Consider the following 23,034-nt stretch of genomic DNA (forward strand, 5'->3'; position numbering starts at 1 on the left):
CTGACGGTACAACAAGAAGGTAGCTGGCGCGGACTGGTGAGAAGTTCTTCACGAGCAGGTTGTTTTGTAGCGTGAACGACGACAACCCGCGCTTAAATGCCCTAGGGACAACGTCGGTGTTCCCTTCCAAATACTCGACGAGGCCTTTTAGCTCCGGGTCTGCTCGTTGCTGTTTAGTGAAGTCTTCCGCGCTTATTATCCCAAGGAAGGCGTCGTCGTCCTCGTCGTCTTGCGGCGGGGTATCGATGGGGGCGCGCGATAAGCAGTCGGCGTCGGAGTGTTTTCTTCCGGACTTGTATATTACCGTGACGTCATATTCTTGTAGTCTGAGGCTCCACCGCGCCAGCCGTCCTGAAGGGTCCTTTAAGTTAGCTAGCCAACACAATGCGTGATGGTCACTGACGACTTTGAATGGCCTGCCATAGAGGTAAGGGCGGAATTTAGCTATAGCCCAAATGATGGGGAGGCATTCCTTTTCAGTCGTAGAATAGTTGCTTTCCGCTTTTGACAGCGACCGGCTAGCATACGATATCACCCTTTCAAGTCCTTCTTTCCTCTGGACTAGGACGGCACCAAGGCCTAGGCAACTGGCGTCAGTGTGGATTTCGGTATCGGCGTCCTCGTCGAAGTGTGCAAGCACCGGCGGCGACTGCATGCGTCGTTTGAGTTCTTGAAATGCCTTGGCCTGCGGCGTTTCCCACTTGAAGGCGACATCACATTTGGTTAGACGTGTTAGCGGCTCCGCGATGCGTGATAAGTCCTTGACAAAGCGCCTATAGTAGGCACACATGCCAAGGAATCTGCGCACTGCCTTCTTGTCGGTTGGCTGCGGGAACTTTGCGATGGCAGCTGTCTTCCGTGGGTCGGGGCGTACTCCTGATTTGCTGATCACGTGGCCTAGGAACAAAAGCTCATCGTAAGCGAAGCGGCACTTTTCCGGCTTCAGAGTGAACCCTGATGACTTAATGGCTTCTAACACTGTCGCAAGCCGCCTAAGGTGATCGTCGAAATTTCCGGCGAAGACAACGACGTCATCCAGGTAAACAAGGCACGTCTGCCACTTCAGTCCGGCTAACACCGTGTTCATGACGCGCTGAAACGTTGCAGGCGCCGAGCACAGTCCGAATGGCATGACCTTGAACTCGTAGAGGCCGTCTGGCGTGATGAAGGCAGTCTTTTCGCGATCTCTCTCGTCGACCTCTATTTGCCAGTAGCCAGAGTTGAGGTCCATCGACGAGAAGTATTTAGCGTTGCAGAGCCGATCCAATGCGTCGTCTATCCGTGGAAGGGGGTACACATCCTTCTTCGTGATCTTGTTCAGTCGACGATAATCGGCGCAGAAGCGTAGGGTTCCGTCCTTTTTCTTTACGAGGACTACAGGAGATGCCCACGGGCTTTTCGACGGCTGGATGATGTCGTCGCGCAGCATTTCGTCGACTTGTTGCCTAATAGCTTCACGTTCTCGCGTCGAAACTCGGTAAGGGCTCTGGCGGAGTGGTCGAGCGCTCTCTTCGGTTATTATGCGATGCTTTGCAACTGGTGTTTGTCGAATCCTCGATGACGTCGAAAAGCAGTCTTTGTATCGTCGGAGAAGACTTCTGATCTGTTCCTGCTTACTCATAGGAAGACTTGGATTCACGTCGAAGTCTGGTTCGGGGACAATGCTCATCGGGGTAGATGCGGCTGAATCCGAGAGGACAAGGGCATTGCTGGTTTCCACAATTACCTCGATGTATGCGATTGTCGTGCCCTTGTTGATGTGCTTGAACTCTTGGCTGAAGTTGGTTAGCATAACTCCCACTTGCCCTCCGTGGAGTCGAGCGATCCCTCTTGCGACGCAAATTTCACGGTCTAGCAGTAGATGTTGGTCGCCCTCGATAACGCCTTCTACGTCAGCGGGTGTTTCAGTGCCGACGGAAATAATAATGCTGGCGCGCGGCGGGATGCTCACTTGATCTTCGAGCACACTCAAGGCGTGGTGACTACGACAGCTCTCCGGCGGTATCGCTTGATCTTGTGACAGCGTTATCGATTTCGACTTCAGGTCGATGACTGCGCCATGTTGATTCAGGAAGTCCATGCCGAGAATGACATCTCGTGAACACTGTTGGAGGACAACGAAGGTGGCAGGGTAAGTCCGGTCATGAACGGTAATTTTTGCCGTGCAGATCCCAGTCGGCGTAATCAGGTGTCCTCCAGCGGTCCGAATTTGAGGGCCTCCCCATGCAGTCTTAACTTTCCTCAACTGGGCGGCGATGGGTCCACTCATGACGGAGTAATCGGCTCCGGTGTCTACTAAGGCGGTGACTGCGTGGCCGTCGAGAAGCACGTCGAGGTCGGTGGTTCTTTGTCTTGCGTTGCAGTTAGGTCTCGGCGTCGGATCACGGCTGCGTCGTGTTGAACTGAAGCTGGAACGTCGCGTCGTCAAGTCGTCTTTTGTCGGTGTAGTCTTGGCTTCCTGACTTCGTCGGGACGGCGGCGTGTCGTCATTAGGTCGTCGAGATGGTTTCTTCGTAGTCTTTGTCGGCGGCGGAGGATCTTCGTCAGTTCGGCGAACAGCAACCGCACCTCCATCGGTTGCTGCTTTTAGTTTTCCGGATACGGGCTCGCTGACCGGCCCCGGGCTGGGCCAGTGTATGGTCGGCGCTGCGGCGACAGGTAGCGGCCTGGTGATGGTGAACGCGACGGTCGTCGAGAGCTCCAGAGTAGCGGCGAGGTAGTCGGCGATATCGCGAGGGAGTTCTCCTCGCTGCGGGCGCGGAGCATTGACGGCGAAACCTCGCAGTCCCATCTCCCGGTATGGGCATCGGCGATACACATGGGGCTTCTCCGCAGTGATAGCAGAGCGGACGGTGGTCGGGGGCTCGCCAAATGTCCGTCTTCCTCGCGTAGGTGCGCTGGGCGACGGGTGGGCGTGCTGGCGGCGGCGGCGGCGGCGGACGACGGAATTGCGTCGTTGCAGGGCCCTGGCGTGGTCGCGGAGGGGGACCTTGACGGCCTGCGACGGCGGCGTAGGTCATCGCTTCTGGCTGGGGCTGCAGTAATTGAGGTTGCACCTCAGGAACCCCAAGCGATCGCTGAACCTCATCTTTCACGATGTCAGCGATCGAAGCTACTGGAGGCTGCGACGAAGGCAGGACCTTGCGCAGTTCTTCGCGCACAATGGCCCTGATGGTCTCTTGAAGGTCGTCCGAACCCAGTCCTTGGATGGCATACTGCGGCGTGTGCCCCTGGCGGTTAAATTGCCGTGTGCGCATCTCCAGAGTTTTCTCGATCATCGATGCCTCTGCAGCCACAGTCTTCGGTGGGTTACGAATAAGTCCGGCGAAAAGGTCTTGCTTGACGCCGCGCATCAGGAAGCGAACTTTTTTCTCCTCCGACATTTCCGGGTCGGCGTGCCGGAAAAGACGGGCCATCTCCTCCGTGAAGATCGCGATTGTCTCGTTTGGCAGCTGCACTCTGGTTTCTAGTAGAGCTTGGGCTCGCTCTTTTCGCACGACACTTGTGAACGTGTGCAAGAAGCCGCTTCGGAACAGGTCCCACGTCGTTAAGGTGGCTTCCCGATTCTCGAACCACGTCCTGGCGGCGTCTTCCAATGCGAAATAGACATGCCGCAGCTTGTCGCCGCTGTCCCAACTGTTAAACTTAGCGACCCTCTCATACGTCTCCAGCCAGCTTTCTGGGTCCTCAAATGTGGAACCGCGGAACGTCGGTGGCTCCCTGGGCTGCTGCAGAACTACTGGGGCTGCTCCGGCTGCCATTGGGGCTGTCTTCTTGGTCGTCTCTGGACGAACTTCTCTGATGCTCTTCTTCGTCGTCTCTGGTAGAATTCCGTGTTCCGGGGGCAGCTGCTGTAGGCGGCGGCTTGCTCGATGTTCCGGGACGGCGCTGGTGTTGTCTTTGCGGTCCGGGCTTGAATTACGGCTTGTCGGGGGCGTCCGGTACATGAACGTAAAGCACCTCCACCAGATGTCACGTGGTGGTGACGTTCAATAACACAGTAGCAATACTGTGAACGACAAAACTAACTTTTATTGGGCGAACCTGTGCCCACAAGACAGTCTACACTTATAGCACAACGATAGTGGCGAACACGCTCGGCGATCGTCGAAAATCTGATCAGCGGGTCAAGCGCGTCGGCTTTTATACAACAGTCGTCGAATGTTCCAGACTAATCGTTGGGACCCGCATGCCTTCCACAAAGTTTTACAACATTCGAGTCACGCGATGAAATCAGGTAATACAAGGTTCGGCGACAACAGACAGCGGATAGAAGCATCGATAACTTTCCAGAAACTTCGGATACATGCAGACGCGTCCCGCGCTGTGCGATAACATTTGTTAGGTGGCTAAACGTGGTTGCCCGTTAAATATAAGTACACGTGTCAATATTAGCGAGGAAGTGGTGCCACGCATCGCTCCGTTTGCAACGTGTAGCACGAGAAACATTGTCGGCGCCTGCCAGTATATCGCGAAATGAAAACACGCATAGAGCTGCGCTCAGATTTCCTATTAGGAAGGTTTGTAATCGTAGGTGAATTTTGTAATTTTATCTTTTGTCAGTCGGTTAGTTCCAGAAACCATCGTTTACGGGCTCACGTTTCCATTTACTGGCCAATACCTGGAGTCGCCAGACGCGGACAAAGCAAAAAAAAAAAAACAAGAACAAAAAAAAAACGTAACTAGCTTAACCTGCGTCCATTAACGGCAGACTGCGCTGTTTTGAATCATGTATTGGCGCTCATGCTAGTGCAAACGCTGAGAGGTTCCTAGGTTGCACAAAACATTTTAAAAATTATGCTTTCCGTGCTGTGTGCTTTGAGCAGCTTTTCACTAAACAATGATTGCTCGCTTCAGTTTAGTGCCGTCTCCATACCCGTTATTTTTCTATATACCTGTACAGCACTAGCTGTTCGGTGTGTAACTCCATCTCCCCAATTGCATGCCGTCTAACGAGGGTTAAGGCTCGTGTCAGCAAATCAAATTGTGAATTTAAACGTTTAAACGTTAAATGTAAAAACAAACAGCACATTGGATTATGAGAGAGGCCCTAGCGGACGGCTCTCCGTATTAACTTGGACCACATATACGGTGTTTTAACGCACACCCTAAGTACGGTATAGTATTTAGGATGCTTTTTATGGGTGCATATTGAGGGTAGTACATCTTTATTGTGGTGCATCTTTGTAGTAGTACTGCGCAAACTAATCCGCGGGCACAAAAGAACAAAGTGGACAATGACGGGCGCTACTAGCTGGTAGCTTCCGCCCTTGCTTACTTGGTTCTTTTGCGTCCGTGTATTAATTTGCGGTCGCTATACTTCCGTGATTATAATTCAAGACGAACTAGCAGAACGTGAGTCCTTATAAGCAAGGTACACGAGCGTTTTGTGGATTCCGCTCCCCTCGGAATGAGGTAACCAAGGTCCGGCGTCAGACCTATGACCTAATGCTCAGTAGTACAACGTGATCGCCACTGACTCACCGCAGCGGGTGCTGCACGAGAATGTTTGTCACGGTATCACATCGTATGTGTTGTCAAAGTGTGCAAATTAGGCCTACAAGAACAGAAAGGTGGGTGACGCGGTGTGACTTCATGGCAGACTAATGGAACGACCAGACTGAGTCATTGGTCAATGGACGGAAGGCCGAGAAGGCGGCTGGGCAGACGGACAGAGAGGAAGCTTACCAAGCGTTGTTTTCAGTACCCACGAGATTTTCTTCATTTTGTCAATTTATTAATTTACTGACCCAAGAAAGCCCAATTATTCCACATCAACGAAAAATAAAACTAGACGCTTGTTTCTGGCCGTGCAAGTGTATTCGTATAAATAAATTGAACAAGATTACTTAGTATGGTAATTTATTTTTATCAATTGGTACGTTAACGAACCACAACTGCGAACTATTTCGAGCTTATCGAAAACTATGCTGTTGGCTTTGCAATAGGGTTGTAGCGCTTCATACAAAATTTTCACGTAAGAAATTTGGCTTGTCGAAAATGTTACGTTACCGCGCTTGTGAGATGTTAATACTGCCAGACCTTGAGGCGAAAGGTAAAAATGACATTGGACACCCAGTAGGGAAATTATTTAAAAAATGCCACGGTATGGTTATTTACTCATCTTCGTGAAGCTACAAAAGATAAGCCTTTGGTTCACCCCACGAGCTTTTTCCGTGCGTAGCATTCTCTGGCGAGCTGGTCAGAAAAATTCCATGTGAAGTGAAAAAACACCCTTTCCCCATAAAGGACGAGAACGTGTAGTCATGTCCATTGTGTGCGCGGTTGATAGCTGCCATCCCAAGCGCAGGGACAAACGACCTATCGTCTGCGATGACAGTAGGTTTGCCGGCGCGAAACATCCTACGAGGCTGCCCGCTTTCGCCGTTCCCCATACGCCATACGTAGAAAGGAGGCGTTGAACCTGTAGGCCACAAATGCTTAAGCCTATACTAAACGGGTATAACGACCAGTATGGTACGACCTGACAAACACGTGACCAGGGAGGATGCAAAATTACTAAAGGGGTCCGAGAACGACAGGATGCGCCCCTCGCGCATTAATTACACATGTACGCGCAACCGTCCACGCTCTTCGGCTTGTTACGGCATTAACACGTTCGTTATGCCGCGCCGGGCACCGCGCAATGACATTACGCGGAACCTCCCTGAACGGGAATGTTCATATGACAGTTGGTGTGGGGCGGCGAGTGCATGTACGGCAGTGTAAATATTTGCATCTTTACTCGTACCTCTCACGTGTACATAAATAAATAGCGCATACTACACTAGCAAAACGCTGACCGCCATATAATGCTACGCATGTGTTGGACAGTTCCCGTTCAGGGAGGTTCTGCTAAATTTTCGTAGCTGCGTGCTGTACAATGACATGTATGTATGTATGTATATGTATGTATGTATGTATGTATGTATGTATGTATGTATGTATGTATGTATGTATGTATGTATGTATGTATGTATGTATGTATGTATGTATGTATTTATGTATGTATGTATGTATGTATGTATGTATGTATGTATGTATGTATGTATGTATGTATGCATGCATGTATGCATGTATGTATGTATGTATGTATGTATGTATGTATGTATGTATGTATGTATGTATGTATGTATGTATGTATGTATGTATGTATGTATGTATACTGTCGGTTAAATGGCAATTTTCCCTGAATCTTTCTCCGTGTTGCAGGTTTCCGCCGAACTGATTTGCCATATTCATTTTGCGTATAGTTGAATTGAAAGGGCTCAAGTGAGCTTCACTTAACGTACGCACAAATGAGTTTGACGGACCTGCCATAGCTTTTTTTTTAGTTTTGTTTTTATTTTTCGGCCGATTTCCGACGTTCGGGGAACTGTTTGTACAAGCCGAACGTTGGTGACGCAATGGTCTGTAGCGTTGAGACGTTGCTGTGGACACCACTAGTTTTGCGGACTGTCGATAAAAAGAAAGGGGGTACACCGTGATTCGCGACGCAGTTGCGAAGGAAGTGAGGGAAAAAAGCAGAAGAAAGAAAAAAAGTGTAGCTGGACGTGGAGTGGATTCGGCACTACATAAAATGAAATAAAACCCTGCCAGCGGCTTCACTTTGACGCGCGCGAGGGAACATAAAAACTAAATAATCGCTGCGTCGTGAGAACACAAACACAACGACATCAGTCCACGCAACGCCGGCTCCATACCGGCATAGCCCCGCATGGAATACGAAATGCCCAGCGACGGGTTATTGCACCTGAGTGATCGCACGGTGAATGCCGAATTGCCGTCGGTGTGGCAGGCGGGACCGTAAGCAAACAAAGAAGGGCCACCAGTACACGGGCACAGACGCACTGTTCTATTGATCATGTTATTATAATGATGGTTACTTGGGCTAGCTCGCATTAAATCACTGAGAAAGTGGAGCGCCGGCACGACGAAGCGAAGACTGTATGCGTATTTTTTTTTCCCCGTGCTTCTTGGTCCCATCGCTCTAGTCTCCCATCCATGAAACATTGCGAGGCTCGCGCGGGCGGCGTGGCGCCATTGGCGGTACCATGCTGAGTCAACGCCGCCCGCTGACATGACCGCGGGTAACGGCGGCCCGAATGGAGCTCCAGAGGGGGAAGAGGGCGGGAGGAGGAGGGTAGGACTGAGGAGCACCTCCGGCTCCTCAGTCCTCCGACTCCTCAGTAAGACAGATGCTGAAAGGATGCTTTTATTCGGCAGGTTCCAAACCGAGCGCCGCGGAAGACGGTAACTATAAAAGCACAAAAGAGCGCGAAGGGCCCACGATGGATTTTGCGTCCCCCAACGCTTTGATGCCACTTGCGTCCCCTAACTTAAAGCTCTCTAAATGTCACCTCGTTGCCACAATACGGTAAAAATGCAACGAACTGTTCAACTGTGTTGCGAAGCTGATGGCTTCCATCGTACTGCGGAAGGGCGACACCACGAATTGGAAAAAGATGTGGCAGGTTTTATCGGGACACAAAGAGAAACAGACATGTTCATAGTGACGGAGATTATACCGTGTCTCATCTAACGTTAGTCAAGTCATTCGGGGAAAATAAAGATGAAAAGAAAAATCACCCAGCCAGATACAACTGTGAAACATACGGTGTTTGGTCGTCCGGGGTCCGAATACCAAACGCCGTAGGTCTTAAAAACGTATCTTCTATCGTGTTTTTAAAATATTTTTCTTTTCGTTGAACAGCTTGGCTAACGTTAGCTGGGATAACCTGTAGAGGCGAAGGCGAGGGATGTCGCAAATATTCGAGGCGTTGCTTGGTTCACACCTCTGTCTGCTTGAACATGTTAAGAAACCGCAATAAAGTTCAGGTTATTGCCGCTAAGATTAGCCTTGCGGAAAAAGTTTTCCCCTGAGCTTCCAAATTTCAAGGCTCGGCCTATAATCGAGACTGGCCGAGATTGAAGTGAATGCGGTAGATGCAAATGGTAGAAAACATGGCTCTATAGAGTTGGGTTTCGACTAGACGCTTGGGCTGACCTGCTTCACGGCACAAAGAATGAGTAGTAGCTTTATTTTCATCCTTGCAATAGGAGGTCGGGAATACGAACGGAATTAAAGGGTTTATTAGTTTCCTGTTCCACCAAAAAAATAACTAAATAGCGACGTTTTCACGTAGTCAAATGCACCGCCGCAGGAAACAAAATGCTTAGAGAGCAATATACTACTATTGCGGTAATAGATCATTCGATAGTGCAAAGCTAGGGCGCATTTGGGTGTTTCTTAGACTCGCTAGCGGTAAACTTGACAATGTTTTTGTACAGTATTACGACGATGTGCTGCGGCGATCAGCATTGGTCACAAGTATTTCTTTGACCCGGATGTATTGGGGTAAAACAGGAACTTGACGTAAAGGAACTGTTCTCCAGGTGACAAGAACGAGTGTCTTAGTTTTGTTTTTGTGTTCAAGATAATACTCGGATGTGGTGAACGTAAAAATACCGACCGACAATGAAGGGCAGTCAGAACACTGTCTTGAAAACTTACCAAACGGTGTCTCTGAGGACATAGCGACAACATTTTCTGCTTGCATTCGTTTCGCAGGTCCTTCCTGATGCTGCTGCTAGTGGCCTGTGATGACCACTCCCTGCAAGTTCTCACGGAGGCTGCTTCTGTGCGTCACAACCTGCATCGGCGTCTACGTCGTCTTTGTGTGGTACCTGCACGTCCCCCACGTTGGCCGTCACGTGGACGTCGGTGTTGCAGAGGCCCTGACCTACGAGTTTCTGGTCGCCGCGCCCACTGGAAATGGACGACCTCCGACCAGAAACAGTTCCGTATTGTCGGCCAAGCGCAGTTTGTCGACGCACTTTCCTCGAGCCGACGAAGGCTCTTACACCTACGCTTTCCCTTACATCCTGAACAAGCCACATTTGTGCTCCGATTCAGCGGCTGCCGCCGTTCTCATCGTGGTCATCACGAGCTCCATCAACTTCGCGCAGCGCAATGCCATCCGCAGTACCTGGGGCGAAGCGGCTCGCCGGCGCGGCTACAAGGTCATCTTTCTCGTGGGCACACCGAAACTGAAGCCTTTCCAGAGGAACATCGTGTACGAGGACTCCCAGTACGGGGACATCGTTCAGGCGGACTTCGTCGACTCTTACCGAAACCTGACGCTGAAGTCGATCACCATGGTCCGCTGGGCGAGCGCCTACTGCTCGAACGTCAGCCTTGTGCTCAAGATCGACGACGACATGTTGCTGAACGTGTGGGACCTCGCGGTGCGCGTTCGGACGCTGCGGGGGGTCAGGCGGACGCTGTGGGGTCTGCTCGCGCAGAAGTGGACGCCGCAGAGGAACCCCCGGAGCAAGTGGTACGTGTCCGCCAGGGCGTACCGGAATTCGTCGTACCCTGACTTCCTGGCCGGACCGGCGTACCTCCTGTCCGGGGACAGCGTCCCGCTCCTGGCGCGCGGTAGTTTGGGCGTGCCTTACCTGTACCTGGAGGACGTCTTTCTCACCGGCATTGTGGCCGAGAAGATGGGCGTCCGCCGCCTGCACGACGACGGGTTCCTCAACTACAGGAAGCTCTTCACGCCGTGCACCAGACCCAGGGTGCTGACTAGCCACGGGTACACGCCGCTCTACTTGAAGCACACGTGGCGAGCGCTATTTGCCGGCGCCGAGAGGCGGACGTGCGATGACGGTGCGCCCGTCAGCAGTGATAGCGGAAACGGCACGGCGGCGAAGACGAACTCCGAGGTGCGGACAGGGATTGTTTAATCAAGCAACCATGACTGAAACCCACAAAATGTAGGGACACTCGTGAAAGAGAACGTGGTACGGAGCTGCAGGCAGGATATTTGCATTGATCGTTGTGAAAGTAAATGTTGCAGCGTGCGATAAAAATTTACCATGTTTATATATAGCTTTAGACTACTTTTAGATGCCAACATTCCATTACAGGCAGTAATCGCTGTGGATGTACTTGCCGACAGACTCGATGGAGAAGAAAACTCGATGACAACGTCTGTGAAAACTGACAAAAAAAAAGTTTTCTTAAGTGTGGAACAGCGGTTCGACCTCACAGCACAAATGTGGCCGGGAAGAATACAAAGACAGACTTTTGTCCAAATCGTGGCGCGTAAGCTCATGAATGCGCTCTTTTTATGTTTTCGACGTGTTGCTCGAAGCGCTGGATGTCGCTGCTTAGGTTGCAAAAAAGGAAACCTTGAATAGGCACTTGAACAAGTTTGTTTGTACCACTAGCCGTCGATGACAGTGAATCTTTGGACCCTTGCAGAGAAGCAATGTGGTGACGATGTAAGAATATTTTCAGGCAGCTCGAGTCAGAGCGTTAACGAAAGTTTTCCGGCTCTCTCGAACTGTTGTGATGATAATCTCTTGAAGATAGGGACGGAGCAAATCAGTGATAAAAGAAATTGCTTCAGTCGCTGGAGGAAACGGCCGGTTGAAGAAGAGAAGCGTAATAAGGCTATTAATATTTTGGACACCCTGCAGCGCTATAGTTTTCTCACCAGTCATTCAGGCAATAAATGAATCATTTTGCGACCACTCAACAGGCAGCAAAGTGCCGCATTTGGAATTAATACACCGAAGGCTCGATCTTTGATTCAACCATTAATGGAACTTTCTCTGTTAGAAGGTAAGTGAAAACGGTTCATTTCAGAACTCTGCTCTTGGGCGCCTGTTCCTTCGTTGAGCATCGGCGTTCCTTGGAGTCCCTCGCTGGAGTCTCTCGGGGTAACCGAGCGAACGAGCAAAGCGGTGGATGAAAGAAGGCGATGGCTAAGAGAGGGCGAGGAGAAAAGTACCCTCTTCCTGCATTTCACATGAGGTGGAAAGTGGATGAGGAGGGTATAAAAAAGCGTGAGAAGAAAAGTGTATTGCCGCGCAAATCGGGATCTGCGGCGATGACCGCTACGAGATGGCGCCAGAGTAGTGCGCCGTCATCTGTTCGCTAATGACGCCATCAATAAGACATGCGGCGAGCGCGTCCACCCTATATGGAAACAAAGCGCTACATCAGCGGAGGTCTGTCTGTGGTGGCTGCTGTGAATCGCGCTCACGTGTCACCCATGCGCTGCCTCTCGCGATCTCCCGATAAGCGAGGCAGCCGCGCCGCACTTCGCTTCGTTTGCGATGTACCTCACGAGACAGAGCGTCCGCGCCAGCCACGTTACTTAGAGTGTTCCCTTCCTAATATAAACCGTGTACCTACATAACCATAATAAAAAAAATGTTGACACCCGAAATGAAAGCACGTATAGAGCTGCGCTAAAATTTGACATTAGCGAGTATCGCAATCGTCGGTGAATTTTTTAAGAACTACAACGTACCAAAGTGATTGCTGGTGACAGCTTGGTTGGAGACTGGTTGAAAGAGCATATCGCTTTTAAAATAGTGCAAAGGACTAGCGCGCCCGGATGCGCAAAGACGAAAAGGACGCGTAATGCCAAGGTTGTGGGTTCACTACACTCCCTCTCGCCCTCTCCGGCGACGAGTTGTCGTTTCGTCCACTTTCATTTCCCCCTTCTTTTTAATTATTTTCCACATTTCAATGTCAACCACAACTAATGACCCATGTGCGTTTCTTGGCTTCATTGCCTACTTTATGTGGTCGTGATTAACAAAACTACAACCCCTCTGTTTCCCTTCTCCTCGTTCAGGATGGAAAGACACATAGGAAAGAACGGGCGCTTGGTATGCGTTTCTTTCTATCGTTATTCATTGTGCTGTTATGAATGCTGTCACCAAGATGAAACAACTCTCCGAAATCAACGTAGTGTAGCGTATGGCGATAACGAGGAAAAGATTGTGGAATCGCTCCATGGTTTTCAAGATAAGGCGCGCAGTGCCCGATTCCTTGCTGAGGCGCCTCTAGTTTTCAAGCTTTCATACACTTCTCACATGAAGTTGTCGCTCTGCTGTCTCATGTCTTCCTTCCTGTTTTCAATCAATCAGAGGTAGGTATTTCATCCTCTTTGTATATCTGTGTGGATACAGATACAGCGCTCAGACACGGTGACGCCTTATTTCAAAGAGGTCTTGCTGATAAAAAAATAGTTAGGACGCATAGATTTCTGAAACATTAAGATATTAAGACGAAATCTATGAAGTGAGCAGACTATGCTATGCGTAGGGCAGGCAACCTGTGTTCTGTTAGAGTTACAGATTCGGTGCCAAGAGAAAAGATGCGCAGTCGGAAACGGCGAAGGGTCAGATGGTCTGAAGAAACTAGTAAATTCGCCGCATAATATGGATCCAGGTGACGCAACACAGAGGTAATTGGAGATCGCCCTGGGAGAAACTTTCGTCCTGCAGTGGTCATGAAAAGGGCTTATGATGAGTACTAAAGCAAACTAGGTGATCGAGAAAGCTGAAGCCAGCACGCGCTGCAGGAACCATGAGAGTATCACAAAGAGTTGTGCAAGCATAGAGTTTCATACAAGCATTAATATACTCCATCTTAAAAGCTGGTTGCAGCACTGTGGAAGCTACACGAATTCATAGCCAATTGAAGACCGAGTGCCCCTATTATATATGTGCTCATTCGCGCAGCGTCGTCTGCTCATCGTCTGCTTGCGATTCTGTTACATGATTCATGATTGGTGGATTGAGGCAAAAATGATAGGATGCCGCAATCATTGGCTGCGTTTGCATGCACGCGACAGCAGGGCTTCGCTTTAGCTGTACGCTTTCCCTGCAGTTACCTTGCAGCCTCCTTAGAAAGTAGTACGGGTGAATGCCCTTACAAATGTTCACATTTAACGAAACGATGACCATCGCGGGCGACAGCCGGCTCGTCATCGGAGTGACTTCAACGCTCCACACACGCGATGGGGATATGGGCACTTGTCAAAGAAGGGAAAAGACCTCGCCGACCTCACAGAAAACGCCGGCCTAACCATTCTCAACAAGTCGGCCTCGCACCCCAAAGTCGGTGCGGGCCCCCATAGGGACACCACACCGGACGTAACGCTGGGTACGAGCGCCAGGAAAATCACCTGGGAGAACACCTTCGAGACCCTGGGGACTCTCTACTGTCTCTATTAATTTATTTCATCCTTCTCAACACGGATTCTGTAAGAACCTATCTTGTGAAACACAATTAGCTATTTTTGTCCATGACTTGCACGTGCACCTTCATTCTAACATTCAAACTGATGCAATCTTCCTAGATTTCGCGGAAGCCTTCGACAAGGTTCCTCACAAGCGCTTGTAATTAAAACTTTCTTGGTTAAACTTACATCATAAGATATTGGCAGTGGATAAAAGAATTTCTGGCAAACCGTACCCGATTTGTTCATGTTAAGAATCAAACCTCTAGGTCTCTTTCAGTAACACCAGGAGACCCGCAAGGGTAAGTCCTCGGTTCCTTTCTAATGTTTTATATATATTAACGGCCTACCAACACATATCTCCAGTAACGTCCATAACTTTGCCGATGACTGTGTTATCTATCGCACAGTCATAAACGCCGCTTATCAAGTAACTCTCCAAAATGACTTAAATTGCGTCCAGGACTAGTGTAACTTATGGTTAATGGAACTAAACCCGATAAGTGCTAACTCATGTCATTTCACCGAAAACTATTCCTCTCCTGTTCCCTTATGCAGTCTGGCACGTCACGATAACATTAACACAGTCCTATAAATACCTAGGCGTAACACTGTCCAACAATCTAACCTGGAACGCGCATGTCAATAAAGTTATACTATCTGCTAACAGAAACTTTGGTATCCATAATCGTCATCTACGTCAAGCGCCACCAAACCTAAAATTGCTTGCGTACAAGGCACTCGTACCCTGTAAGCTGGAATATGCCTCTTCCATTTGGAGCCCTAACCAAAAATAACTAACAAGCTGTCTAGAATCAGTACAAAATCGTGCCACAAGATTCATTCATTCATGCTATACATATAATCCCAGTGCATCATCTTTAAAATCAGAATGCGGCCTAACAAGCCTTGCTTGTAGGCGTCGTATCGCTAGTACGTACTTATTCCATATATTCTTTTACAGCTCACTTCATCATCCTCCCATAGCGAAAGAGATTCAACAAGAGCCGACACTCCCATAGAGCCCAGCGGCCGAGCGGATGGCCGAGCGGCCAAGCGGATGGTATCAACACCTTCCGGTCTCGGTTTGGGGCGCGCACGTTTTGAACGTCAGCTGGTAGACGCCCCGCCGGCTCCGGTGATGGGCGCGGCTTTTTTTTTTTTTTTTTCGCTTCTACTGCTGAACCACGCGCGGCCTTGGCGCGGTATAGTTTTATTATTTAGTGAAAATGATTGCGAACGATCTTTACAAGCCTCCACCGAATATTTGCCACGTGCAATTTCATAAATTAAACGCAAGACACCTTCCGAAATGATGAAATTTTTATTTTGCTCTATATAAATGCTCGTTCCGGGCTTTTTGTGCATTCAACCAAAGTTGTGGCACCAGGTAAGCAGCAGGTGTCGTACGAAGCTCCACTGGATGGCATCAGCTGAAAAAAAAAAGTAAATTACAAGCATCTACCATTTTGTTATATTGACCTAAAAGGAATATTGCGTATAGAGGCGAAACGTTCGTAAGTGGTGAAGGGGCGGCATTACAGATAAATTAACTTTTACATACATTTCGTAGCAAATAGACTCCTCCCAAACAATGCCATAAAATATGAAGAAAACATCTGATTTTCGAACATCCCTCCCTTCCCGGGCATTATTTCCTACACTTTAAGAGCACATATATACGGGTGACTGCACTTTTCCAAAACAACTTGGCCTCAGTTGACGCGACTGTACGCCAAATACACATGGGTTGCCACAACACTGGTTCTCAGCCAGACCATGTTACACGCACGCAGAATGCCTTCTAGTCGCACTCAAGAGAATTTCCTGAGTGCGAAGCCTCTTTTCAGTCACTCAGAAGACAGATTGTCAAGTTCTTTGTTTTTGAGCTCTTCGGCGTTATCTTCTACGCGTCCTGCCGGCGCAAGCAACACAATCCCGTGTTATCACTGTTGGCAATCGCTAGTCGCGTTTTCCACAAGCGTGAGTATCGCAAGAAGGTATACATATGATGTTGCAGGGCCATAAAAAGCGTCACAAATTGGTCGAATAAAATTCAGAACACGCCAAACTAACTGCCACAACACGTGGCTTGCTCTTTTGCTAACTACTTCACCACCCCAGGTGCGGCAAACGTGCCTCAAAAGTATTCCACAAGCTTACGAAATTAAATAGAATAACTTTAAGGATAAAAGAATGCCTCATGAACTTGTCCCAGTAAGATTCAGCCCATGCGAAACTGCGGCACACAGCCGAGCTGCTTTTCGCTAAACAACGCCGGGCACGACAAGCGTACCTGACAAGTATCCCAAAAAGTAGCGAAATACAAGAATGTTGGGGGTCAGGGAAAGCGTCACGAACTTGTCCCAGTAAGATTCAATACACGCGAAACTGTCAACATGGTCGAGCTGCATTTCGCTGACTGCGTCACATAGCCGGGTGCGGCAAGCGTGCCAAAAAACTACCGAAATAAGTTACAGTATTGTTAGGGCTTTTCCAGTACGAGTCACTAACTCAAATTACCTGCGCCAGAAAGACCGAGCTGTTTTTCGCTAACTGCGGAACTAGTCTAGCTTTTATACAGTGAGCCTAAAGTTACTTGAAATGCGTCGCAGACTGTCAAACAAGATTTCTCACCTTGCCGTAGTCCAATAGTGTAGTGGTGCCGTGTCTAAATGCAGAAGGAACGCAAGAAAACGCCAGGAGCCCAACAAACTTAGCCCAACAAACATGCACAGCCGGCCTCGCTCACTTCAGTGGCACGTCTGGTGCATGACGCATCACATAGCGCGTTAGGCGTACTGCTAGCTTGTTGCTAGGTAACGCAAGAAAAATAGGTCGCGAAGTACAAGTTCATTTATACACAAAACATTTTAGTCTTAGCAGGAAAGAATATAAATAAATAAAAGTCTGTAAGTTCATTTCACATTATTTTTTTCCGATGCTCGCGTCAGCTAACGGATGGGATTAACGCCTGATGTGCTTCCTGTTGGCAGTTTTCGCCGAGTGTCCCCTCTTGTTAAATTTATTTTTCTATAATCCACCCTACACTCCAAAAATTTTAACACCCTTAAGGGTGTAAATGACTTGTCCCATGGGTGACACCCTTTTTGGGTGTATTGCTACACCCCATTCAAAGGGTGCAAATTAACACCCCACAAAGGAAAGGGTGTTAATATGACGTCACCTTGCCTATGGGTGTAACACAGACACCACCCTTTCAATATGGGTGTAGCATGGACAACACCCTTCCAAAAGGGTGTTATCCCTGCAAGTATTTTAGCGTTCACTAGAGCCATGTAGTTAATGGACAGAATAGCTGTTGTGAATGCTGCCTAACCTTAGCTATGGTACTACCTTGTTCAGTATGAGCCAGAATCTGTGAGGCGTCGTCATATTGCGCTTCTGGTCCGTCATGTGGTAGCATATATAACGTGCAACCCTCTCAGGCAAAAAATTTTGGTTTCATGATCGCAGCAATGCACACACCCTATGCTTTTCGTAATCTTCCTCTGCAGTGATAGTACACTGCTGGCAGGATGCAGAGCGCAATAACAATGCGCTGCACTAAGGACACAGGATCTCCCGCAACTTGGTGCACCAGTACTTATCACTCCGTGGAAACAGCACACAGCCAAAAGCATGATGTTACATGCATTTCTGAAATCATTAAAAACCTCCACTTTTCTTGGTCAAAAATTTTTGCAGCAACACCAGCTTGACCAGGAGGGAAAGCCACCACAGCTCGTTGTAGCTCATACTGAATGCAATAGAGCGCAAGCAATGCATGGATTGGTGACAGTAACCAGTGTACTACAGAAGCATGCGTTTGCCTATTAAGCAGTTTTTCCGTTTTAAGCACATATTTGATACCTCTATTCAGCAAAGTTGTCATTTATCTCCACGGTATGCTACTACTAGTACCTTCACATATATAATGACCTAAAGGTAGCACTGAAAGCCAAACAACAAAGTGCAACAAAGCGCTTCCACTTAGAATAATGTTTCAGCATTTACAAACAAAACTGCATGTGTAGCTGTGCATGCTGTTTTATAAGGATGCACTATTTCCTGAAATTTATGTATACTTCATTTACTGCCAGTGACCTGCATATACCCAATAATATAGTTTATTTTTCACCATGTGCTTGCACTGAATATCCCACAGGCATTGTAAGTTAAGCTACCAGAATAACAATCAGCTAGTCTGAGGTTACCTAATTGAACAAAATCATCGTGAAATTTGTGAAGAAATGTCAGAAGTATTTATTATTTCATTAAAGAGAAATGGTTACATAATAATGTTTGCACATTTAAAAAGCAAAAAGGAAGATAAGGATTAAAACCATACTAATACAAAGACATAAGCACTGAATAATGGCACAGGCTTGTTCAAATAAATTTTAAGCAGAAAAGTATTCTTAAATAACCTCACTACGAACTATCACATGTTTTCATTTGAAAAGCACTGCATGTTATCATAAAGTACGAAAATAACGGGCCACATAAGAAAGAACAAGTCTGAGTGTGTCTATGTGAACAAAAGGATAGAAAGTTGGGCGAGTTGGTACGGTAACACGGTCTTGGATTGTAGCGCAAAGTGCCACGGAAACAGACTAGAAGCAGACAGGACGAGCGCTAACTCTCAACGAAATTTTTATTGAAACGAAGAACATGTATGTATCGGTGATTGCAAAAAACCGCAGCATAAGAACATGACAAGGTATGAAGACATCAGTTAAACATATCAGGAAGTAGGGAAGTCAAAAAAGGAAACAACGAGAAAAGACAACTTCAGATTAACACACATGCTGTGAAGATACTGAAATTCACATTTTAGCAGAGGCAAAGATGCATGGCTAATGCAAGTCTCTCCTCATCTTTAATGTGGAATGCCTCGATTATTTCCCGTGTGGTTTGGCATTTGTGTCTTGAAAGAATTTTAGTGTCTTTAAACGAAGGTTTACAGCCGCAATTGAAACAAAGTGATGCTAGATGTGAAGCATTAGGGTTGTTAAGTGAATGTTTGTGTTCTTTTAGTCTTATATTTATACGCCTGCCACCCTGTTGAATGTAAGTCTTCCCGCACTTGAGAGGAATCCGATAAATTATACCAGTGTTACAAGGCACTAAAGGGGACACATGTCTAACGCCGCAATCGCCTTTTCTTCCACCCTGTTCAGGTTTCCTATTTATCATAGGGCACATGATAGACAACTTGCGGGGGGCCGAGAGAACTGTATGGACGTACTTTCTATTGGCTACGTTCCGTAAACCATGGGATAATCTATGTACACAGGTCACCACAGCTAACGTTTTTTCTTTTTTGTTTTTCTTGTTTCTTAGCGGGGCTTTTTACCCATTTTAAGTTTTTCGCAGGTTAGTGATAATAAATGCACAGAATAACTAGCTTTCTTGAGCCTATCTATTTGTTGTGAAAAACTGTTTCATATTGTGTGGACATGACTAGCTTACTCAGCTATGTCTGCCATTACTGTCATGTAATGGGTAAAGAACAAGGGTAAAGAAACAAGAAAAACAGAAAAAAAAGGTTTGCTGTGGTGCCCTATGTACATAGATTATTACATGGTTTACGGAAGTTGGCCAATAGATATGACGTCGATACAGTTTTCTTGGCCCCCCCGCAAGTTGTCTATCATGTGCCCTATGATAAATAGGAAACTTGAACAGGGTGGCAAAAAAGAAAAGATGATTGCGGCATTAGACCTGTGTCCCCTTTTGTGCCTTGTAACACTAGCATAATTTATCAGATTCCTCTCAAGTGCGGGAAGACTTACATTGGACAGAGCGGCAGGTGCATCAATATTAGACTAAAAGAACACAAACATCCACTAACAACCCTAATGCTTCACATCTAGCGCCACATTGTTTCAACTGCGGCTGTAAACCTTTGTTTGAAGACACTAAAATTCTTTCAAGACACAAATGCCAAACCACACGGGAAATAATCGAGGCATTCCACATTAAAAGGTTAGGAGAGACTCACGTTAGCCATGCATTTGTCTCTGTTAGAATGCGAATTTCAGTATCTTCCCAACACGTGTGTTAATCTGAAGTAGTGTCCTTTAGTTGTTTCCTTTCTTCACTTCCCTACTTCCTGATATGTTTAACCGATGTCTTCATACCTTGTCATGTACTTATGCTGCGGTATTTTGCAATCACCTATATATATAGATTGTATATATATATATATGTTCTTCATTACAATAAAAATTTAGCTGAGAGTTAGCGAGTGTCCTGTCTGCTTCTAGTCTGTGTCACTTCGCACTACAATCCAAGAACATATGTGAACAAAACATGCCTAGTAATAACCAGTGAGCACTGCACAAAAGTTGAACATGAAAACTAGTAATAGTAGACATATACTTCACTCAGCTGAACTGCAAATTATTGCAAATATCACAAAGACAGCATAATAACTGGGCAAGACAGAGCACTGACTGTTAGTTATAGTTGCAATATGCACACCAAATCTAGACATAAAAAGTCAACTAAACTGCCAGAAATGGTCACGTCTCTCCAAGAGACCACTGAGGAAGAAAAGGTATACTTTTTTATAATTCCATCTCATAGATTACTGATCAAAATAAACTTTAGACACATGACCCCTTGTGTCACAAATGCCGTTCTCATTACCTATGCATGATTAGCAGCCTTGGTGAAAGAATGACTGGCACTAATGTTTTGAAGAAACACCGGTAAAAATGCTGCTTGTTCTCAACTTTCTGCTGTGACAGCACACTTGTGTGCAGTTGTGAATGCAGTTGCCTATAGGGCTCAAAATATGTTTTGGCTGCACAGGTACCGTCTACCGAACACCTGGTTTAAGATAGCTTGCATCTTGGAGTCTGCAGCCAGACTGGTAGCACAGCATTCTTTTTTCACCTTGCCAGTTGATAAAGCCTCAGCAGCTGCAATCACCTGCGACTGCTCGCAAAGGTGTCATAAGGTCAGGCAGCAAACAGATACCACGTAGAAAAACTTTCAGAGTACATTGTGTGAGTCGAGGTGTGTGATTTGTGCTTTAGTTCGGCAGCATTGCCACAGTCACAACTATTCATTGCAGCTCCTAAATTTCAACCACATCAACAAAATAAATTAGGACACTTCCTTCAGCACAGTGGCAGATGCTCAGCTGCAGGCTTTCTAGAACCATGCATTATCTTCAGACAGTGCCAGTACAGCCCATAGCATATCTTTCAAGCACTCCAGACAAGTACACCGATTACATTGCACACAGAGCATCTGGTGTCCATTTACCTATAGAGGCAAGGTAACCCCTAGAACACATTTTGTGAAAGGCATGCTGGACACTTTGTCCCCTGAAATGCACGTGCCATTTGGTACTTCAGTGCCTGTAGTGTCCTTTGCATATAAATGAATATTGAATACATAGTAATAACATGACGGCGACAAAAAAATCCATCAGCCATCAACTGTGTGGCAAATCTGGGTGCAAGCTATTCTCTTATCAAATATACCTGCAGGCATTGCGACCAATGTGCTCCCAAAATGTATGAGGCATTAGTCATTGCAGAGCTGTAAGGACATGACAATCCTAGGATGATTATGTTCTCGAGGCTTTTTTCACCACTTTTCATCTTTTGAAACGTGCATACTGTAGTCATGAAAACAAAAATGTACAACTGGCGTGTTGTAAGTTTTGAGTCTTATTTCCTAGCAGATCATTGAAACGAGCCACGATGACAAATCCAAATGCTGTTACCTTATCACACATTCAAATTTCTTAAACACTAACAAAACAAGATAGGCATTAAAGTGACCATCACTAAAATACATTACACTGGTTTAAAGTTATTGCTATTGCACCGCTTTGTGCGAGGTAAAAATGTTAAAAACATCAAAAATGTTCAGATTCTACAGCCAACCGTGAAATTAAATAAAAACATCATTAAGCTTTCTTAAAGGGGTTCAGAAGCTTTACAACTGGCAGTCTTGGTGATGGACACGCTGATGAGCAGCCATTCCACTGAGACGAGAATGTTCAGGGCTTCGCATGGAAGTCTGCGAGACACTGAAGAGTAGTTCTTTGTCCACATGAAGGAGGTTGCTTGCATACACGTCTGGGCCACCATACTGAATGCATGGTGTTACCGGAACTTTTTCTCCCTGCGTAGTGGTAAAGAAAGCATGGTTAAATTTAGATGATATTTAATATGCAAGGTGTGCAGACAGGACACAAGAGTAGAGAAGTGGACAACACAAACACAAGAAACACGAAAAATTCCATGAAATTCTTTTAATACATAAAATTTTTGTACTATATGTTATTAATTATAAGGGTTCATAACCGCAACATATTTCATGTATAAGCAGGTAGAATTACCAGCTTGGTCAGTTTGTACAAGCTCGTTTGGGGCAAGAAATCGAGTTTCACAGACAACCTCAACATTCTTGATTGAAAAAGGAACGCCTCAGATGACATGCATTCCTGTGAGTGGGAATTGCACAGTTCAAGAAAAACAAATTAAAACTGGTGCACCGATCCTGAAAAAGAATAAGCATCTGCTACTGCAAAAAGCTAATTAATTGATAGGTTTTAATAGCACAAGGGCATCTTTGGCCAAAGAGCGCCAAGTCTATACTGCAAAAGATAAACTTAGCGCATCTTTACAAAGCAAATATATAAGGTTGAATGATGCCTCTCTGCACTACAGTTGCTTTGCTCTAGCATGAAGTCATTTTAATGCATGCACACGTACATACACACGCTACACCCAAGTTTAACAGCTGCAGAATTAAAATTGGGCAGCAATGAAGTCGCAACCTTTACCCCTTGATCCCGAGCTGTACTAGTGACTGGAGGTAGCACCAATATCGCCAATGACGAGTCGCATTCTTTCTGCCCGATGTTAAGCTGCTCTTATTGTCAAAGATGAATTACAGTCGGCATTGAGGGAAAGCTGCCTTCAAGAGCAGCTTTTATTTTTGTGTTATTTCTAAC

At 46.8% G+C, this 23,034-nt stretch overlaps 1 protein-coding gene across 1 annotated transcript in view; it reads left to right on the top strand.

Moving 5' to 3' along the window:
• Nucleotides 1-11,566, top strand: part of LOC126517548 (beta-1,3-galactosyltransferase 5-like) — a 50,774-nt gene extending 39,208 nt beyond the window's left edge. The window contains exon 2 of the mRNA XM_050167292.3: nt 9,572-11,566. Coding sequence (XP_050023249.1) covers nt 9,604-10,749 — 1,146 coding nt within the window. The 5' untranslated portion in view covers nt 9,572-9,603 and the 3' untranslated portion in view covers nt 10,750-11,566. The remainder of the gene's footprint in view (nt 1-9,571) is intronic.
• The last annotated feature ends 11,468 nt before the right edge of the window (nt 11,567-23,034 follow it).

The sequence above is a fragment of the Dermacentor andersoni genome, chromosome 11, assembly GCF_023375885.2.
Source record: "Dermacentor andersoni chromosome 11, qqDerAnde1_hic_scaffold, whole genome shotgun sequence".
NCBI classification, from domain to species: Eukaryota; Metazoa; Arthropoda; class Arachnida; order Ixodida; family Ixodidae; genus Dermacentor; species Dermacentor andersoni.